General features: G+C 39.6%; 1 protein-coding gene across 5 annotated transcripts in view; it reads right to left on the bottom strand.

Annotated features, from left to right (window-relative positions):
• Nucleotides 1–21,474, bottom strand: part of CENPC (centromere protein C) — a 90,715-nt gene extending 69,241 nt beyond the window's left edge. For 4 of the 5 annotated variants that reach the window (XR_006167767.1, XM_042812445.1, XM_042812444.1 and 1 more), the window contains exons 1-17: nucleotides 21,409–21,474; nucleotides 20,603–20,649; nucleotides 19,073–19,134; nucleotides 18,756–18,853; nucleotides 17,352–17,445; nucleotides 17,034–17,256; nucleotides 15,039–15,418; nucleotides 13,138–13,975; nucleotides 12,735–12,773; nucleotides 10,814–10,887; nucleotides 9,504–9,572; nucleotides 8,041–8,145; nucleotides 7,170–7,265; nucleotides 4,561–4,656; nucleotides 4,076–4,230; nucleotides 2,890–2,980; nucleotides 2,469–2,541 (exon numbers count right to left, since the gene is read on the bottom strand). Coding sequence is in view for 4 of the 5 variants with exons in the window: in XM_042812445.1 (XP_042668379.1) it covers nucleotides 2,469–2,541; nucleotides 2,890–2,980; nucleotides 4,076–4,230; nucleotides 4,561–4,656; nucleotides 7,170–7,265; nucleotides 8,041–8,145; nucleotides 9,504–9,572; nucleotides 10,814–10,887; nucleotides 12,735–12,773; nucleotides 13,138–13,975; nucleotides 15,039–15,418; nucleotides 17,034–17,256; nucleotides 17,352–17,445; nucleotides 18,756–18,853; nucleotides 19,073–19,134; nucleotides 20,603–20,649; nucleotides 21,409–21,423 (2,555 nt within the window). In the remaining variant the exon portion in view is untranslated. Of the gene's footprint in view, nucleotides 1–2,468; nucleotides 2,542–2,889; nucleotides 2,981–4,075; nucleotides 4,231–4,560; nucleotides 4,657–7,116; nucleotides 7,266–8,040; nucleotides 8,146–9,503; nucleotides 9,573–10,813; nucleotides 10,888–12,734; nucleotides 12,774–13,137; nucleotides 13,976–15,038; nucleotides 15,419–17,033; nucleotides 17,257–17,351; nucleotides 17,446–18,755; nucleotides 18,854–19,072; nucleotides 19,135–20,602; nucleotides 20,650–21,408 lie in introns of those variants that run through there. The other variant, XM_042812446.1, reaches the window with a different exon arrangement.
• Nucleotide 21,475: the final 1 nt, after the last annotated feature.

The following is a 21,475-nucleotide window of genomic DNA, read 5'->3' as shown; positions in this document are numbered from 1 at the left end:
CACTGTGAAGAAAAAGAACTGATGAAATGAATAACTGATTTGAGCAAGTACTTTTTCAAAACTGTGCAAACTGCAAGAAACATCCTTGACATAACTGATTTTACTACTCAAACAAAAAACACTGAGATGCTGCTCAACAGCGGAAATGTTTTGTGCATACTATGTTGAACATTTCACACAAGAAATCAGCTAGCTACGAAGCAACCAAACCACTTAGTCTAAAAAGTTACTTACTTTTCCAAACCCACAGTACTCCTCCATTGACACTCAGTCACAGTTAAAAAGAACAAACTGGCACTTGTGGCAATCTGATGCTGAACTTGCACTTAAACATCTGCCATTTTCCAGTCTGTGGCAAGAACCCACCTGCATCCACTTCTGCTTAAAATATTCAGCAGGATGGATTCCTCATCACTTACTCGAGAACCAAAGAAAATCCACTCAAAACCTTGCTGCCAAGTTGAGAAAAGACAACAGCCAGGCAATGCTTTACCTCCATCGGAACCGACCAAACTAAAACACACTCCTGCAAAGTGGCAAGCTGCCTTGAGTTCTGTGACAATACACACCTACATTTTCCTTTAAGGCCACCAGCTCCACAGTCCATACACATTCACCAACACCTTCACAAGACATTCTTCTTCTATCCAATCTTAGCAGGCAGATGTTCTGGAAAGTTTGTTCTGCATTCTCTTCTTTCTGAACTCCCTGGTGGCCTTCAACACTAAAGTTTCTACTTTCCATTTTTCTACTTATGCCCTGACTGCTGGGAGACATGCTTTGGATAGGAGCAGAGGTTCTTTAGGTCTAGTGCTAGCCTTCTATTCTTTTCCAAGTGGAAAACTTCCAGATCTCTGTGGGCCTCCCTAAAGAGTTTAAAGCCTTAAAGACAGAAGGCTTTACAGGTGGGATTCCCTCAAGCAGTGGAGACAGCGTGTGACCGTTTGGTAGCTGGCATGGCTCCAAAGCAGAAGGGACATTTTAATCTCACTAACCTTGAGGAGGCCAGTGAAGCCCGTAAGTTATAAGTGCTGCCAAAATCAAGTTATCAGCTACAACTGACTTTAAAAGGAAAAAGAACCACCTTATTTTAAACCACTTATAAAATTTGAGGCTGAGCAGAAAATAAGTTGCTTCCCTGCAAACTTAACCTTGACTGCAAATAGTTTTTAGCAAGAAGATGAGCTAAATGGTTATTGCCATACTCCTGTTTCATCTACTCAGGAATCCAGTGAGACCTAGACACCAAATGCAAAGATGCTATCTAACTTCTAAGTATGTACAAAGTCAGCCTTTCTATTCACTACCGGAAAGAATGCTTGAAAGAGAATGAAAGAAGTGTATGCATAAAATTCACCCATCTAAAACATCTCTCACACCGAAATTGTAGCCTCAGTGTCTTAGCCTTTTCTGACACACAGTTTACTTCTCACCTGTAAGGTTTTTGTTTGTTTCTTCATGGTAAGCACTAAAGCCAGTTCATCTTCCCTGCTTTAATTGGTACTCTAGATTTAATGTAAGATCATGGTCACGGCTGCTTACTAGGTCAGTCCTCAATCCTCAAGTATTCAGCCCCTGAACAGTTTCCAATTCAATTTTCTCTCTTTCTCTTCTAGAATTGCATTGACCACACTTAGAAAACACTCTACCAGAGTAGCTGCAGCTTATTCTTATGTTCAGCCAGAAGGAACCTTGAAGAACATAGGAGACAAATGTTATGTGTACCATCTGCTGTCTAGACCTGGCTTCTGGAGTATGCAGTTTAATTACAGTTTTCCCAAAGGTCATCATTATAATTTGTTAATCAAAACAAAAGAAGATATTAAAATAACATATTTGGCAATGACCTATCACTGTTACACAAAATAAAGCTATCCACAACATCCAGGGCTTTAATATAAAAAATAGAACTAATACAAATTTTAGGTACTAAACATACCCCTGCTAGATGAGGAAAAAACTGCTGCCATGAACATATTAGAAGAATGCTGGACTCTAGCACACAAGCATTCCATCAGTCCATCTCCTAGACAGCAATTACTGAAGTACAAACAGTATGGCAAAGAGGGATTATTCTGAGATTTATATCAGGCAGACAATAAGTCCAACAGATGTTAGCTGAGTTATCTGACATTGTCAAAATCAAGTGCTAAGCATTTTTGGGAGATTAGGTAGAAAAGTGCACTTTGGAAAAATATGTTTTTCCCACCAGTTTTCAAGTATATCTTACTGTCTTTGGATGAGAAAAGTGCCCGTCACAAAGCGAGGCCCTTCACTGCTTCACAGAAGTTTGAGAGTAAACGTCTGAGTTGGTTTTGTAGCTCTATGTTGATTTCCTCAGTTCTGCCTTAGTTTGTAAAGTTAACGTGGGTGCACTTAACCATACTTTGTATGCAAAAAAAAAATTTCAAAAAAATGCAAGAGCTTAAAAAGTACTTCAAGCAACTTCTTGGAAGAAAGTTCTTCACCTGTCATTTTTGAGTTGTGTGAAATGAAGAACACTTTCCTCATTCAGAAGATTACGTACATTATATCCATTTCCTATAAATAAAAACAGAAAAGGTTTTCTTTAGAAGCCAACAGTAATTTTTGAAGTCCTGTCCTGACTTCAACAACTACATTTTTATTTTGTATATTTTACCAGTTTTAAAGCTGCTTGTTAAATGAGCCCTGAAGCCAAGGTAAACAAGCAGTGTTTGTATCACAACATCTAGATCAGTTCATCAACCGTGCCCATTGTAGGGTCACATTCCCTTCTTCCTCATGGGTACTTCCCCATTCTCTACTCAAACTTAACTCTCCCAACCATTCTCCTCAGTATTCCTTCCTAATACGGTAATTTAGTCTAATCCGTTCCCAACAAATTGATTTTTGAAGACATGCACTTACCTGCTGGAACATAGAAATAATCCCCTGAAGTCAGGTAATATGATGTCTTATGCAAGGTGATAATAATCTGGCCACGGATAACATAGAAAGCCTTAATGGAAAGCCAAAAGATTCTAAGATTAGCAACATCTCCTTTACAAAAATTTAAGTTATCCAAGAAAAAGTAATGTTTTGTTCATACTTTGTAATGAAGTAGAACAATAAACTGAGCTGCAACTCCTTTCCTCCTCCCCATTGAAAATTAAGATGCACAGCTTGAAAGGTGGCAGGGGGACAATTTTGATTTAATACTTCTATCTTGCTTGCAATCCATTCAGTAAGCAGACATGGACATGCATGATAAATGTGAAAGAAAGAAGAATAATGTGCATGTAAAATTACCTCTAGGAATTTCCTTTAGTTTTAACTGTTTAATTTCACAACTGTTACAGTTTGTATTTCCTATATATATATATATATATATATATATATATATATATATATATATAGTATGTATATATATATGTATATATAAAATATATATATCCATATATATATATATTGTGTATATCCATATATATACACACACTGTATATATATATATATGGATATACATATATATATATATGGATATATATATATATATATATATATCTCCACATTTTAGGGGAAAAAATATGAAAAACCCATTAACTCCACATACTAATTCTAACTATTCTAATACTTTGGTCACAAAGATAATCAGAGGGCTGGAGCACATCTCCTACAAAGACAGGCTGATGGAACTAGGTTTGTTCAGCCCAGAGAAGAGAAGGCTTCATGGAGACTTGATAGTGGCCATCCAGTATTTAAAAGGGAGCTTTTAAGCAGGATGGAAACTTTTTGCGGAGGTAGAGATAGGACAAGGGGGAATGGTTTTTAACTAAAAAAGGAAGGTTTTAGAGTAGATGTCAGAATGGTGAAGCCTTAGCATAGGATGCCCAGAGAGGCTGTGAACGCTCTATCCCTGGAGGTGCTCAAGGTCAGGTTGGATGAGATCCTGGGCACCTCACAATCCAGTGCCTGATTCAGTGGTTGATAATCCTGCCCTCGGCAGGAGGAGGTTGGAACAATGTGATCTTTGAGGTCCCTTCCAAGTCATTCTATGATCCTGTGATTTTCTGTTTACCTATAAACCATTAAAGAAGTATGGAAAAAGTGTACTTACTATTGTATCCATGTGGACAAACTGGTGTCCCTTTTCTTTAAGAGGTTTCAAGATCAATTTACCAGCAGCAAAATCAGATGTATTCAAACTTTTATATACTTTTATTGATTCATCTTCGAAGAAACATGAGTGACTGCTTCCAGAGTTAACACACTCTGCAAGGAAAGTCATAAGATTAAATGCTATTATTAACACAGTCATCTTCTTAGTTCTGCCTCTTTTTAAACTACATATCCTATGCATTGTTTCAGTGCAGCAACCCCACCAGTCACACTTAATCATCAGCTGGAAAAAAAAAATAATCAGGACATTTGACTTCCTCTTTTTCTGTCTCTCAAAATGTTGTCTGGAAAAGCAATGAATATTTCAACAGCTCACCTTTTTATGCCTCAAAATGAATGAGCAGTCTTCTTCCTACAGCAGTCCATACCTAAAAGCTTACTACATAATATAGAAAGGTCCTTGGTTATATCCCTTTATCTTACCTAGAAGAACTTCTTGATTTGTTACTGGATCCAGTATGCTGGTTGGCTTAGAGGCATCAGCCAGGTGGATATCCAAACATTTCGCTACCTCACTTCCTAAGGAGACAAAAAAAAAAATACAGGAGAGTAATCACTCCACAACTGAAATACTTATTTAATCACAATTTTGGATTTCAGACAAGTTACTGAATTTGCCGTATTAAGTGACTAAACAGATTAAAGCCCGCTTTCTTCTGATAGAAGAAAAAATATATAACTGTTCTTTGAAGATATAATTTTTTTCATCAGAAAAATTTCCATCTGTGATTGGTAAAGGGACTCTAAATCAAAAAGAAATTCTCAGAGCAATGCCAATGATATTGCTTGTGCTATTAACAGTAGCATTTATTCAAAAGTAGCTGCATTTTAGGAGAAGAACTCTTTTAGAAACAGAATATTAAGAAAGGATATAAAATACATGCTAACTTAGAAAAGCAAGTCTTTTCCTTTTACAACTGCTGATGGGCATCAAGAGACTTAAAAGAGAGAAAGTGCTCAAAAAGAACAACTACATGTTCACTTTTCCTTGTCTCAAGAGACACTATTTACAGGAATCTCATCCTAAGTTGTAAATCAGGGAATATTTTCTATCATATAATGCATTTTTCCGGAGAAGACAATAGCCTAAGAGTTTATGACAATCATATACTTTTCAAAGGGAAAAGAGACTCTGGAGAATTTTTAAGACGAAACAAATATCCCAAAGGTCTCTTGGAGAGATAACTCTTGTAAGTAGGCGAGTTTAATTCCATAGTGCACAGGAAATTCCTCTAAATGTAGTAAGAAAAAGGATGTCAAAGGCAAGCTATAGCACTTTATAGGCACTCATGTCTGCTCAAGCACTATGCAGAGACAACCAGGGCTAAGAGACTGAAAAAGTTTTGTTCAAAATAACACTTCTATAAAAAGAGACAGCAATAGGTGCAACTCTATAGCCCTATCCAGGAATTTTTATTGTATCATTAAAATTCAGGAATTTATTCTAGAAATTCAATTCAGCTAATGGGTCTCGTACATGTTGCTCTTTTGTGAACACCCTTGAATTTTAAGTATCTCAGGAATAATGTCTGGTAAACAGATAACACATAACTTCTAGAGACAGCTCAAAGAAACATAAAGCAGCCAATATTTTTTGTAACATACATATGAACAGTCACTACCAGCTCAAGTTTCCACAAACTTGCAAATAAACTTAAAAGCTGCACTCAGATCAAAGGTTCAGATAAATTAGAATCTTGTCTCCTCCAGTGGCCAAAAGCAGGCACACCTTTTACCTCCCAGAATACTGTAATGGAGCAATAGCTTCCACAGAATATCTTCCACTTCTATGTGTAGTTTGCTTTATTGAAGACCTATTAACAGTTAAGTCTTCTATGAATTTATCCTGTTCTTGCACTGAATGTACAAAAATATTTCTCTCCACAGTATTCTGTGTTAAGGAATACACAACAGGCAGTGAAAAAAGCTTATTTTCTGTGAAAAACTCAGGTGGCGCTATCTTCCCTTTACACTTTTTAGCTCTTGTGATAAAAGAAAAAATGTTTATTTCCCTTCTCCATGCCACTTGTGGTTTTATAGTTTTATCTCACACCACTGCAGTGTTTCCAGGGCCAAGGAGCCTTCACTTATGTTGCTGCTTCTGGTACATAAATCCTTCCATGTCTTCAGAAAGCTTATTCTGAACCTCCTCTAGCCCTACAACTTTCTTTATGTGGTAAAGAAACAAGTGCAGCAGAAACACGCAGCAGAAATTCGCACCAATATTCTCTGTTATCTCCCTTATTCTTTCTCCAGTGATCTGTTCATCCATGTTTTGTTTTGGAATTGTGTCAGGACGACCACAGTGTTCTCTCTCTCCATCCTTGTTAGCATTTATTTCCTCTACAATTTCACACAGAAACACAGCAGTAACAAACAAAAGCTCCAGTGTGTCCCCATACAGAAAGGCTCTTTTGCATCAAAATCTCTTCCAGAGAGAGAGTGCGCACAGAAAAAAATTAATTAGGTTTCTGGACTCTGATCCTGCCTCCCTTCTGAGCACTACCTGTGCACTGCAAACAGTCTAGCAAAGCTTCCCATTCCTGGGCATTTAAGCATCTATTTATTGCCTACTTTTATCTATTTTGTGGATTGTTTGTAAATCTCTATTCACCTAGATCACGTGTTTGAATTTAACTCACATTCAGATGTGATATTACAGTTGGTAGCAACAAAACAACCAGAAGTTTTTATACCTTAATTATGCATTATAAAATGGAACACATGAGCATCATAAAGGAAGTACAGCTTATTTTCTTTCATCTCAGCTTTAAGGGCACCACAACACCTCAGGAGCAGTGATTTCTCTCTTCCTTCCCAACCCAGTGAAGTTTCAGACAGCACTGGTGCACTATAGTAAGAGGAATGCATTTTTTTTTGCATCAGATCACTAACATATTCCATTACAAAAAGATCTTCAGTTAGAGAATCTGGAGCTGTCACAGGAGAAAAAACTTGGAGCAAAAGAAAATTCATTACAGAAGGGTTTTTCTGAAGTGTCAAAAGAAGAGGGATAAAGTCTGCATTTATACTTGTTCTAGCTCTTTTCTGCTTATGATGACTCTTCGGCTTATTCTTCATTTGAGGTTCTGCTTCTGCACCTGCTATTCCACTAATTAAAAGCCTTCCTGAAAGAAAAGAAAGTTGAGTGAAACTCAGTGACACATACTAATTATTTTAATTATTTTACAAGAACAAAGATTTGCACACTCTATGATCATTTTAGTTTGGTATATATTTCCTTGATGCTCAACTTTTTACATAGCTTTAGAAAGCCAGAACAAAATCAAAAAGCTTCAGAACATCAAGTACCTGAGAGTGCAACACGCTTTTGAGATTTTAAAGAAAAGGGCACGATGGTAGTATGTTCAAGGAACTTTTCAGAAAGCCAGAACATGAGAGTTAAGTTTTAAGACAAAGTATTGACTTCAGGGACAAAAGGAAATACTATTTCCAAGCGGACTGATGAATCAGCAAAAGACCAAATTAGTCTGAGTACAAGATGTATTCCATCACCAAGGTATTTAATGCTGAGATTAGATAAAACGTTACAGTATCTGCTCTAGAAAGCAGTGCCCACGCAATTAAAAATGCTCCCAAAAATGATCCAATAAGCAGCTCCTGCTGTCACAGAACGTCTAACAAACACACTAGTGCAAATCTTTTTTTAAAATTTGCTAAATTGTTAATGCAAGTTTATTTAACATCTTCTGCTTAAATTACTTCCAGCTTAAACAAGGATGCTGGGAGAAAGACTAATCAGCTGAAGACCATAAATAAGTGACTTCTTTAAAGTTCACAAATAGTAAGCATCTCAGGGCTTTGATAGCACAGGATCAAACCACAGATCTCCCTTTACTGCCCTATCAGGAACAAGGAGATGGGTATTTTGGAAACTTGTACCTGAAGGCTTCAATGTATAGGTCACTCGCTCTCCTCGCCAATATTCCAGAGGTTTAAGTCGTATCCTTTTTGTCCGACGAACATTAGGCGTGTTGGAAGGCAGCACTAATTTAAAGGATGAAATAATTTCTAAGTCATTTTCATACTTACTGTGAACGTATTTAATTAGAAATAACATTTAGAAAGCATTAAGCAATCTGCTGTTATTCCATCTCAAGGCATCAGCGCTTCCCAGCTGATATTTATACCACTTCGCTTTCACGACAAAAAAAAGGGAATAAGGTATTGCCAGTAGCCTCCTTTTGCATTCATTATTACTTCACTCTGCTTTTTGTTAAACAGTCACCATGCTAGCTTGACATTGGATTTCTTTCTACATATCTTAGTCAAGCTCTGACATACAGACATTAGGAGCTCAGGAATACAGAGAAGCAAATATACTTTAACTGTGAAGACAAACTCCTCAAAAATGACTAAGAATCTTCCTCAAATTTGAAGGACTTCGTCAGCAAAAGTGAAAAGGTTTCACCTTTCTTATGGCAAGAGAAAAGTAACAGAGGGTGCCTGAGCTGCCTCTCTTCTCTCCCAAATTCTTAAGTTCCATCTCCAAGGTCTGGAAAAAGAACAGTACTCTTGCCAACAGAAAATCCCATGCATTTCCAAGACTCCTCAGATATTCATCTTCTGACTTAATAGAATCTCAACTTCAATTTTTCTAAGCTGCAATGTATGAATACAGTAAGAATTTTACATTTTGTAAGAAAAAAATAAAGGCTCCTTTAAGAGTTGAGAACAAATTAGTCAAGAATATTTAAATGCTAAAAATAAAAAACGGTAAATTAAAAACAACAACAGGCTTTGCCTATATTATTTTGTGCACAACAATATAGTTGTGTACCTTCAAAAACTATAATGGAGGAAATAACAAAAACAGATTAGCATGGGATTACAATCCACCACGTGCCCATTGTGCCATCCTCTCCCACAGGACCAATTCAGATATCACAGAAGGCAGCTTATCTGCACCCTAAGTTGCACTGTGCAAGATTAATTCAAACCCTCTCACTGAACTGTAAGCAATGTGCTAACTCAAAAAGCTGAAAATGGGACAATTAAAACGGTGACTGTTGAACATAGAAAAAAAAGAAGTTAAAAAAAAAAAAATAGAGTAGGGCTATGTAGTACTCCAAAGAGGAAGTAACAAGTCCTGTCTATAAACATGTCCCATGCATTTTCCAGATTGCTTTCCAGATCTCATTCAACTTATAATTATGATTTTGAGTACTCTACATTTGCATGAAGTGTTAAAGATGCTTAGTGAATTAACAAATTCACTCATTTGTGATTAGTGAATCATAGATTTCCAGGTGTTCTCCTGTGTTTCCTTCAGCAAAAATTTACATCAAGTTGGAAGTGTCTTTATATTTCTGCACTTACGTTAAGGTATTTTAAAATAATCTTACCTATTTTTTGCCTGCCTATCTCGTCTGACAGCAGATTTTTTATTTGACAATGCAGGTCTTCAGAATTATCTGAAAATACATTTAAAAAGCCATCACAATAGGCATTTATTTACTACTCGTGACTTTTATTCAATCCATCGCCAAGACCCACAACTCCCAACGTTAATGTTCCCTCTGACGTTTTTTCTTTAAAGATTCATGAAACCCAGTGTAGATAAATATGTAATTTATGTATGCATTAAAAAGCATAAGCTTAAAATGTACAGGAAAACTATGCATTCAAGTAAATATTCCTCAGACATTTCTCTCTAAAAAAATCTCTCTAAAAAGTATTGTAACTACATGCACAATTTTACTGACTGAAGTGTGAGATCATTCAGCTTTATGCCCCCCAGTATAACTTCAAATTAAACTTATTAGAAAAGCCATAAAACTATGTCTGAAAAAAAAAACCCACGACATGAACTAAACAACACTCTTAACTGGTTTAAAAGGAAGGAAAAGACTTTCAACCTCCAGGGTTCACACTCATTACAGCAGCACATTTAACTTGCGTAGAGCAACTTAACACAGAAAACCAAGATTTTTTAGGTGAACAGGCCATACAGTGGGAAACTTAGCTCTACAGTGGCCTGAAGTGATTAAATACAGTATCTCTACATGACAATGCATGGAATTGGTTCAGACTTGTTCTGCTCACAAAGAAGCAAAATTGCTTCTGAGAGGTTCTTGGCAATACCAGGCAAAGCATCCACAGGTAGGCCAGCAGTCATACACAGCAAGAAGAGTTGAAGGGGCTCTCTGGCTATGCAGCACTCCTTCTGAGGAAGCAGCCTAGGTGCAAGAGATGCTCTCCCTTCAGCAGCTGGCCCTTGCATGAGCCCAGTGTGGCTCCAGCCTGAGTCCACCCCTTCTGGTCACCTGGGGAGCACAGGTGCAAACAGTGTGCCTGTGCCCCCTAGGCCAGCCACATCCCTTCACCAGGTGCTCACTCACCAGTTCAAGCTGTGACCTAATAGTTCCCTTACAAACCTGAGCCTACAAAATTTGCTCTGAGTATTGTGCAAGGACAACTGTATCCTGAAAGGCTTGATGCCAGACCACACAGTGCTTGTCCTTACACAGCTAAAACAGCATGAAGCTGGTTGGTATTGTACAACGTACTTGGGCAGAACTGCAATTACAGCCAATTCAACCTGCACTTCTTATTCTGAAGAACAAGAGCTGAGGATACAAGAGAAATCACTGTGCAATCACAGCCTAAGTAGCTCATACATACAATGCATGAAAATACCAACTTCAAATATTACCTGAAGATTCATTATTCTCTTCACAGTGCTTACTTGGCGAAGTATATTTCTCAGAATGTTCTAGAACAAGCCCGCTTCAAAAGAAAAGAATAAAGATACACCTGTTTCAATGTGTTCCATATCAAAGAAATGTTACAGCAACAGCAAAAACAGCAAAATCAAGTTTCTTTGAGAACATGTAGGCTTTTTTTCCATCCAAACACCTGTCTGCACTTGATTCAACACTAAAGCAAATGACCACTGTTAGAAAATCACAGGTCTTTTCATCAGTTGCTCCTCTACTGAGTTATGAGGCAGACAAGCTGTGCTCACATCTCTCTAACCAGGCCTCGTAAAATTCTGATGACATTTTCTCCTGCCTTCCAGAAGAAACAGACGTTCTCCTCTCCTCTTCAGCAATACAGAAGTAGTTAAGAGAAATGTTCTATATGCCGTAAGCAAAAGGACAGTAACAAAGTTTAGAATTTCAGCTGTATGAATCCTGTCATAAAACGATCCCCCTGATAGAACAATAATTATCATCCATATGCTCCTCCACCAGAAAGATTCTCCAAGCATTACTCAGAACAAGATCGTTCTTTATAGACCTAGTATGTTCTTTATAGACCCAACCTTGCCTCCTTCTGTAATCATGACTGCATCCCACTGCCACTACCACGCCAATAAAATTCAACAGGGGAAGAATACAGCTGTGCCCCACCTAATCCCCAAAAGATGCATTTCAATACTACATTTCATGCTTACATTTTGCTGCATCAGTTTGTCCAACTGAAGTCTGCTCCAAGCTCACTTCAACTGAAGCGTTACAGTATTCAGTAGAGTTATAGTAAAAGAATGTTACATTCACAATTTGCCTCTTCTATTTCATTAAAGAGCCCATTGCACAAAAGAGGAGGTATCTGCATGTCTACAAGCACAAACAAGGGTTTGGACTGCAGATAATGCAGGATACCTTACTCAGCAGGTGTGACATTACTGGCGGCTCCTTACTTATGACAGAAAGTACAATTTAGAATCATAGAATGACTTAGGATGAAGAGGACATTAAAGACTGTCCAGTTCCGATCCCCACTGCCATGAACAGGGTTGCCAGCCTCTACATCAGGCTGCCCACAATGATCCCATGCAACCTGGCCCTGAATGCCTCCAGAGATGGAACATCCACAACCTTTCTGCACAACCTGCTCCAGCACCTCACCAGCCTCTAAATAAAAAATTTCTTCCTAACATCTAACCAAGACCTCCACTCTTTCAGTTTAAAGCCATTCTCCCTTGTCCCGTCACCATCAGACCATGTAAAAAGTTGGTTCCCCTCCCACTTCTAAAGCTCTCTTCTTCTGGTATCTTCTGGTACTGGAAGGCAGCAATGAGGTCTCCCTGCAGCTTTCTGCAAGCTGAACAAGCTCAGCTCTCTCAATCTTTCTTTGTAGGAGAAGCGCTGCAGCCTTCTGATCATCTCCATGCCCCTCCATTGGACTCACTCCAACAGCTCTGCATCCCTCTTCTACTGGTGGCCCCAGACCTGGACACAGTACTCCAGGTAAGGCCTTACATGGCTAAAGTAGAGGGGGACAATCACCTCCCTTGCCCTGATGGCCTCCTCTCATTTGAGGCAGCCCAGGATACCTTGTGGGCTGCAAGAGCACACTTCTTGTCTGCTTTTCATCCAACAAAGGCCCCCGGGTCCTTCTCAGCTGGTACACATATCTGGGATTGCCTCAACCCAAATGCAACACCTTTTAGATCAGCTTACTATGTTAGCATGATAGCTACATGCCTCAGGCATCAGTTACGATCCATTTCTACTGGTTGCTATACTGGAACACCACATAGCACAGTAACTTGCACCAAAGAGCTGTGCTGTCTCAGTACAGAAGGAATGAGATTAAATACAAGTTTTACAGACAACACAGGAAATTACCTTTCAGGACCCATAGCTTTCTCAGCTTCAGTGGAATGTCTAGAAAAGAAACAATTACCATGCTTACTGTAAGTCAACAATTTTACTTACTGCAGGGAACCATTTAAGAGAGTTAAAAAAAAAAAAGCAATGCAAAAACAAACATCCAAACCACCAAACACTGGATCTGCTACTCAATCTCTAAATCACACTTCAAAAACTCCAAGTTTCCTTAAGTGCTTACAGACATTACCCTTGGCACCCATCACTGATAACAGAATGGTGATTACACCACTTGGTTTCTCTATTAGCTATTTAACCACCTGAAACAGTCACTTATTTCAACACTGTAATTAATGCTCAAAATTTAACTGAATATACCAAGTCACGCTAGATTTTCTAAGGAATTGAATGAATAGCTTACTGCAGTCTCCCGTGCCTGTTACTTTTTCTTTTTTTACTTGTTTTCACAGCTGATTGCTTGTGTTTTTTTCTTGCTACCTCCTGTGCAGAAGAGCTGTCAGAATCTGTTGTATTTTGAGGCTCAGTGTCCCCCATGATTGAGCAAGCTCTTTTATGGGCTCTGTGATGAATCTTTTTGAGCATCTTCCCTGAAGACGTAACTGATGATCTTTTCTTTTCAGAATTCTTCTTACTGTCTACGAGATGCTGCAGTAACTCTGCAGCTTTTAAAGGAGTTTTGTTATTTACACCAGTAACTGTTTCCAAAGAGTGCAATACTTTCTCAGCTTTTTCAGACTTAGCCAACTTCTGAAGCACAGAAGTCTGTAATTCCTGATGCGGAGGTGAGGTAAACATTTCATTTGATTTTAAGGGCTCCCTTTCAAGTCCTTCTTCACCAGGTTCACTGTCAGAACTCTTCCATCTCTGTGGCTCAGGATTTTTATTACCATTTCTCTTTTCAGATTTTTTCAGCTTCTTCCTTTGGCTCTTCAACACCTTCTCATTTGCAAGTTTTTGCTTAGTTTGTTTCCTGTGAACTGAACGCTGATAAGCTTTTAAAGCAGACTGCTGGTACTTGCAAGGAGTGAGATTCCTTTTTGGCGATAGCATCTGCTCTTGCTGATGCTCAGCTGAGGGCACTGGCAAATCTTCCTTTGCCATCACCCTTCTTATCTTTTGTTCTTCATCAGATGCTTCTGAGTCCAACCCAGATAGCATCAGCTGTTCAGCTTTTGATTGATAGGACATCTTCTTTCTATGCTTGGAAGATCCCTTAAGTTCATCTGGTTTCGATTTTCCTGGGAATGTAAAAAAACACATGGAAAGGAATACTTTCTCCCCATAAAAACCCAAAGAAATAAGTTTACACCTAAACACAAAAATGAATTTTAAAAAAATCACCCAAACATTAAATATCACAAGAACTTATTTTCCCCTAACATTTGAAATAAAGCTCTAATTCATATCTCCTAGCAGTAAAAGAGCAGAAATGTTATGTTGTATGTGCTTCCAGTTTTCAGTGCTGCCTGCTAGAAAATTCTTCCCAAATAATTCATAAAAACTGACCTCTTCATTTAAAGTACATATCTTAATATCCTTTCTAGCGATACAAGAGCAAAAGCTTGTGGGTACTTCTACCTATTTGTCAGCTTGTAGGAAAAGACAGAACATCTAACTTAATATTTTGGACTCCTAACAGGAGAAGATAGAGTTGGGGGCAGAGGTGAATCTGTGTGGAAAAATACAGACCATGGCCTCAACAGGCAACTGAGAGAGGCCCGTGAGAAAGGACTGGTGTTAGCGTGGGAACACAAGTCAACTGCCTCCACCTTCTTTAAGTAGCTGCAACAAACTTGTTTGTGAGAAACTGCTTTGCAGCTGTAACTAAGTATCCTTGCTTTCAGTGAATGACTTTACTAATCCTGATACTCCATGTTTTACCCTGCCCTTGTATATAAAGCCACAGTACTCAGGGAGTCACACGGACATCTTGCTGGCTAGCCATCACCAGTAACAAAGACTTGGCAGATACTATCAGCCAGCCACCCCGATAACATCAGTAGTTCTTTATCAAACTGGTGAATATCAACTTGCTTCCACATACTTTTCTCAAGATTGGTAAACCTTAAACAGAAGAACTGGCACTTTCGCATTACATAATCCACAAGTAAAAAAATACAGACTTGCTGCCTACATACACCCAAATGTAACTATACTGGAGTCCTAATTGAAACATCAATTAGGACTCCATTAATCTCTTTCATCTCCTTGATCTCTAGCTTCCATACATAACAGCCCCCATAAAAATACCCAGTAACATGACAAGGAAAGGCAAGTCTGAAGATGAGTTAGCTGACTTACCCACACGAGTACTGCTTCTCATTTGAGATTTAAGGACCTCTCCCCCACTGTCTGAAGAGACCGGATGGGATTCTGACGTTCTTTTCAAGTCACGGTGCCCTCCGACACTCTTCATTTTCTGTTCACTATGTACTTCAGCCCGTACCTTCATGTTCTTGCATTTCTTATCTGCTGTCTTTTCCTTTTCAGAGGACTGAGATTTCAAAACAGGAGTCACGAAGCCATCTTTTTTTGACTTTCTGTTCTTGTGGGGTATTGAAAACCAAGACTTAAAAGACAGACAATCTGATTCATCAATTAAAAACTCACAATCGCTTTCTATTTCTACGTTTCGATCTTTGACAGGAGGAGGTGATGATGGTGCGATTGAGTCCGTATGCCTAAAGAAAGGAGGGACAAAGCACTCGCGTTATTTGGGAGAACAACACGAGTGCCAATCTTGAAAAATCAGCTGATAAAGCACGTAAACATTCTACAGGACATTCCCAGACAAATGATTCTACAGCCCATCATCCATTGCTCTTAATTTTCCAAAATGATCACACCCCTGTTGTTTTCTTGCTTTGGCCCCAAACATGTGCCTTATTGTTTTCCAAGTGCTGAGTAGTCAGCTTCCTATCAAACCCCACTAATTCACACTAACTCTTTCTCACAATCTCCTTCGATCACTGCCATGCTTCAGAACCATAAAAACTTTTCCTGAATCTTCCAATCTACCAATCAAAACATCTCAAGATCAATCTGAAGCATGTCTCCTTAGCCTCCATACAACTCAACCTGCAGACAAATGCAAACGAGGTTAAAAACTAAATCATTGTTAAATCCTACCTTCACAGAACATTCTAACTAGTTAAACCCTTTCCCAAAAGAATCCCAGGATTGGATTACTATTTTACAAGCAGACTGTTCCATGCTAAGCCTCAAAAGAAATCTCTTTTCGAGTGTTCCTGTTGTTACAGATGCTAAAAAGATTGAAGAGATGGACATCTTCTCCTTCCACCCAGGAGATAGAGCAACACGTTCTGTACTTCGTATAACATCCTGATTTTCTTTCACAATTTGAGGTCCTTTCAAATTTTCATACTCCATATGGCTCTTTACATTTTGGTTATCAAAATCTAAACTAGATTTGAGAAACAGCATTTAAGCATGATGGTATACTTAACGTGCAGTCAATTTCATTTTGTGGATGGACAGATGCTCTCATTTTCTCCTGCTGACAGCATATCAGTTTTTACAAATAAACTTTTATTTGTTAGTTTAATGGAACGTGGGTAAGCAGTACTGCTTCCCAGTGTAGTAGAAAGCATCCAAACCAATAATGCAACATGGGGTGAGACCATGACTCCTGATCAAAGTACAGCTCAACAAGGCAAATTCCTAATTTTAGGAGAATGTGCTTCGCAACATGTCAGATTTCCTAGATCATTAGTGCATTCTCTTCCCAGTCTCACTTCATCATGTGTCACTGGGACTGCTGTCATTTCCTCCCTTCCATGACCTCCAGTAGAGGCTCAACCTGCTTAGAAAGCAGAATCGTGGCTGGGACAGTCAGCCACTATTGAAACTGGAATTGAAATTTTCTGAAAAGGAGATTGTGACTGCAACTGAAACTACCCTACTTTATATAAAATATTGATGTATTCAGAGCGAGGGCAAGGATGACTGCCTACCACTGCTTTAACAAAGCTTTTGTTATGTTAAGATCAATGCTTTCAATAGCATTCACTGAAAAAGCCCAGATTATCCATCTTAGAAACTTTCCCGTAAAAAAGGAGTTTAAGTTCATTCTGGAAGTCTTAAGTACTGCACTTCTGGGACTTAACCCTCATCGCCAGAACATTTAATAAAAAACAATGATGCCTCCCTTCTGAATAAAGACAGACCTTTTTTTCATCCAATCTGGAATTATTTTTGTTCAGAACACAAACTCATCAACTGAAACTGTTGTACTAATTTAACCCTTAGTCAAAAACAACATTCACCCCTACTTACGTTTGTACAGGAGAAGTCTTTGCTTCCTCCACAAGAAGAGGTGATCCCACGACTCCATGATCATCCTCAGGATCTGATAACTTGGCAGGACTTTCACATGGTACTTCAACATCTTTGAATGTTAACACCTGTGTTTCTTCTCTTGGCACAGGACTGTCTGTTTTGACAGAACCAGCTATGTGACTGTTTCTTCCAGGCTCCGGGTAGAACACACACAGCTCCCCTGCCACACAGATTAAATAGGTTTAGTTGTACTCAAAAGCTCCTAAAACCCCAAAGAAGAGTTACCCAGAAAACCTTAAAAATAACACTACCAACCTTTGCTCCTGACTGTCTTCACTGGCGTTGCAGGTAAGGACACTGTGGAATGACAGGCTCTATTTGCTGCCGCGTTAGTTAACCCTGCATCTGGCTGACATTCAACAAAGAATGAGACATCAAAGAAAAATGTTTCACAAAGCCATGGTATTTTGACAGGAGTAAGAACTTCTACAGAAAACAATATCGTTTCCTTACTTTAATCCTTACAAATTTAAAGCTCGGTTCTATTTCAACAGAACGCTTCAGTTTTCTATTAAGACTTTCTAAAACTAACTGTATATTTCAAACAGGTAAAAGTACTGTGTACATGAACATCAATCTGCAGTTTCGAATAAACAGACTGCTCTTCCACAGGCAATACATTCTTTTCATTAAAACAAATTAATTTAAACCAACTAATTCACCTACAATTATGCAGGCTGAAGTTTTGCAAGAAAAACTTGAGATTATTCAGTATTCTAACATCAGACTGAAATAAACAAATGCCAATATAAATGTTGCCCATTTTGATGCTATTAACAGAATATCCTACTGGATAAACACTAGATCAAAGCATCAAAACTAGATAGAAAACTAGATTCCCATCATTCTTTTAGACAATAAACCAACAAGTCTGTCCATTCCTCCAAGCTACAAAGTTATTTTTCAGATACTGACTGCTTGTCAAGAGCTAACAAGTCCCTTTCATAGGAAAATGGTCTCTCAGTGTTACCCTCTGCACCTGACAGCTAAGAGCTGTGTCCATACATCTGGTAAAGTGCCTGAAACCAACCCCAAAGGAGTCCATGACAGCCATACCCAGCATCAATTATAAGATAGCGTGCTTCACTATGAGAGCACAAGAAATGTAACTATCTCAGACAGAAAGTCGGAAAAAAATTTAGTAAAATCTGAAAAAAAGGCCATTAAATAAATCTTGTAAGAGATTATTTACTATCTCAGTACAACAAACTAAGGAAAATCATTACCAGCAAATATTACAGAACATTATAGCCTATACATTGATATTTTTGACATACAGAACTTATTCACTCAACGTTCATACAGAAATCAATCCTACAGATCCAAATGTGCACCCAACTGAAGCTGCACCCAGCACTACACTGTGATAGCACCGCAATCAATCAGAATGGCTTAGGTGGAAGGGGATCTTAAAGACTGTGCAGTTCCAACTTCCCCTGCCAACACGGGCAGGGTTGCCAGCCACACCAGGCTGCTTGGGGCCCTATCCAACCTGGCCTTGATCGAGCACCTCTCTGGGCAGCCTGTTCCAGTGCCTCACCACCATATGAATCAAAAATTCCTTCCTAACATCTAAGTTAAATCTCCCCTCTTTTAGTTTAAAGCCGTTCCCCCTTGTCCTGTCACTATCAGATCACGGAAAAGGTAGGTCCAACTTACCCTAGGGCTCTGTGTTGAAGTCCTCTCCTGGTTTCTGACAAGAGGAGTTGAGAAACAGGTTGCTTCTGGAGAGCTTACAATGACATCAGTATCATCACCTACAAAGAAAAAGCGATAAGGGATACTTGGAATCATACAGCTTAGATCCGGTTTCAAAGGGCTGCAAAGGGGGAACTGTTGAAGACTAGGAGAAATATTATCAACTTTATTTATTTATTTTTTTTTTAAAATGTCTATTTATTTATTACTACATACAGTACAAGAAAGAAACAATGCTCTAACCAGCAGATTAAGCACAACACCAAATAAAAGCTTACATTCAAAACAATCCTGTATGTATTTCAGAACATTTTCACCAGGCTGTATATTGATCTTCTTTCTAGAAAGATGAAAAAACACACATTTTAAAAATAAGAATACTAAATACACCTATTCCGGCAAGTAATTTACTACTAGTTAGTACTTTACACTGTGATTTCAGAAGACAAAAAGCTCTGTCATGAAACATATTGGGAATGAGGAAATAACCCCCAAAGAATAAAACATACAATTACTGCAATAGTCTTCAAGTAAAAGAGCTCTGGGAAGTGCATGGTGGGGATGGGCTGACAGTTGGACTGGGTGAGCTGAGAGGTCTTTTCCAAACTTAATGATTCTATGAATAGAGACTCTGTTTCAAAATAAATAATTAAAAAAAAAATAATTGGTCCTGACGTAATTTTCTATACAAGGAGAGTGGTTAGGCCCTGGAACGGGCTGCCCAGGGAGGTTGTGGATGCCCCGTCCTTGGATGTGTTTAAGGCCAGGTTGGACGGGGTCCTGGGCAACCTGATCTGAATGTGTGTGTTTGGTGGCCCTGCTAGGCAGGGGGGTTGGAACTACATGATCCTTGAGGTCCCTTCCAACCCGGGTGATTCTGTGATTCTGTAATTCTGCCTGCATGGTGATCCAGCCTCAGCAGACCCAGAAATAAGATGTGTAGTCCACAGTCTATCCCTTCAAACAAGGAGTCATCCTTTGCTTCGCCTCCTACATTTACCTGCAGTTACTCAACACCTCTGTAAAAGCTCTGAAAGCAGGAACTGACTTAGGGCATCAAACTGCAAGCTAGAGAACAACTTTGATGCTTGGCTTCAAATCCAGTCCCCTCCCCTCGGACAAATAAAAATAGCAGAAGTAATCTAACAGCTGGCCCACGGAGATCAAAACCAAAATAAGAAGAAAAACACGACATACTATTTTCCATAAATATTCATAATTATTAAACATCCATAAAAACAAGTAATTTGGCAGATCTGATAAGCTCATGAAGCGCACATCCAGAAATAGATTCCAGTAACAAAAAGCTTGATGACTTCAGAAATGTCTCAAAAGCTCTTTGCAGCACTGCAAATATCCAAACTCATGTTCCACATTTACCAATGAGGACCAAATACCTTAAGCTGGAATTCCATGTGGTCTCACTTTCTCTCCCTCCTGAAAGTCAGAGCACTTGCAGATGGCTGCAGCTGCACTCTGGTAGCTCAGTTGTGGTATCTTAACATTTATATACTCCATAGCCCACCACTGCCACAGAGAAACACTAAGGAAATCCTTTGCACTTTGGAGTGCAGAACAATTTGCCTCTCCCTCCACTAAGAAATGCAAGAAGGCTGGGAAACATCATTAAATCAGTTCAGATTATTAAGGTTGGAAAAGACCTCTAAGCTTATTCAGTCCAACCACCCATCAGCTCCACTCCTGCAAACCATGTCTTTAAGACACACCACTAGTTTTGCCATTACACTTAAAGATACCAACTTTTCCAACCAAATGTATCTATGATTAAAATCATAAAGGGAAATTACCCTCCTTGCCCACAGAATCTCGCTCGGTAGTATTGTTTTAAGTGATCCTGTTAAGAAATAAGAATCAGTTGTTACTAAGCATGCCGCTGACAAATGACAACACTCTTGATTGATGTGTAAACAAGTCTCAAAGATTCCCGGTTTACCCAAAGTCAGTACCAGCAAGTCTTAAAAGCAACAGACAAACCCCAGTCACATTTGTAAGCAGCTTTAGATGTTACTTATGGTAATCAAAAACCAAAGAAACAACCAAAGTAATATTAATAAAGTAAGAAACATCCCACTGTCACCGTTCAGCGTACAGTTAACACAGCACGCAGAACCACTGTGTCTCTCAGGTAACCGACGAGATGCTGTCAGTTTGGAGACGCTTAGTGCAAAACCGCCTTCTTTCCTGTTCAGTCACAGAACTGAGTTCCTCGCAGCCCGCTCACGTATAAAGGTCTCATCAAACGTAACCCCCGCGCTCCTCTGACAGGGCCGCAAGAGGAGGAACAGCTGCGGCACGCCCGGCGCCTCCAGCTAACCCTAACCCACCCACGGAAGGCTTCGGCGCCGAGCGCGGGCCCCGCCGCGCAGCCCCAGAGGAGCGGGGCCGCTGCCACTGAGGAGTGGCACTGCGCTCACACGGCCGCAACGCGCGGGGGGGGGCGGAAGGGCCCACCCGCCCCTGACAGCGCGCTGAGGAGAAAAGCGCGTCCCAGCCCCGAAAGACGGCCCCGCTGCCCTTCCCTACCCCCTGCCAACGCGCCCGGAGGCCGCCAGCCGCGCGGGCCGCGCAGGCCGCGCTCCCCCCGCCCTCTCACCAAGCGCTCCGCCATCCCGGGCCGCCGCCGCCGCTGCCGAAACGCTCCCGGCACCCATCCGCCTCCG

This window comes from Centrocercus urophasianus, unplaced genomic scaffold (assembly GCF_019232065.1).
Source record: "Centrocercus urophasianus isolate 14NV4802_14NV808 unplaced genomic scaffold, USGS_Curo_1.0 seq_13, whole genome shotgun sequence".
NCBI lineage: Eukaryota > Metazoa > Chordata > Aves > Galliformes > Phasianidae > Centrocercus > Centrocercus urophasianus.
This window is presented reverse-complemented; position numbering and strand designations above follow the sequence as displayed.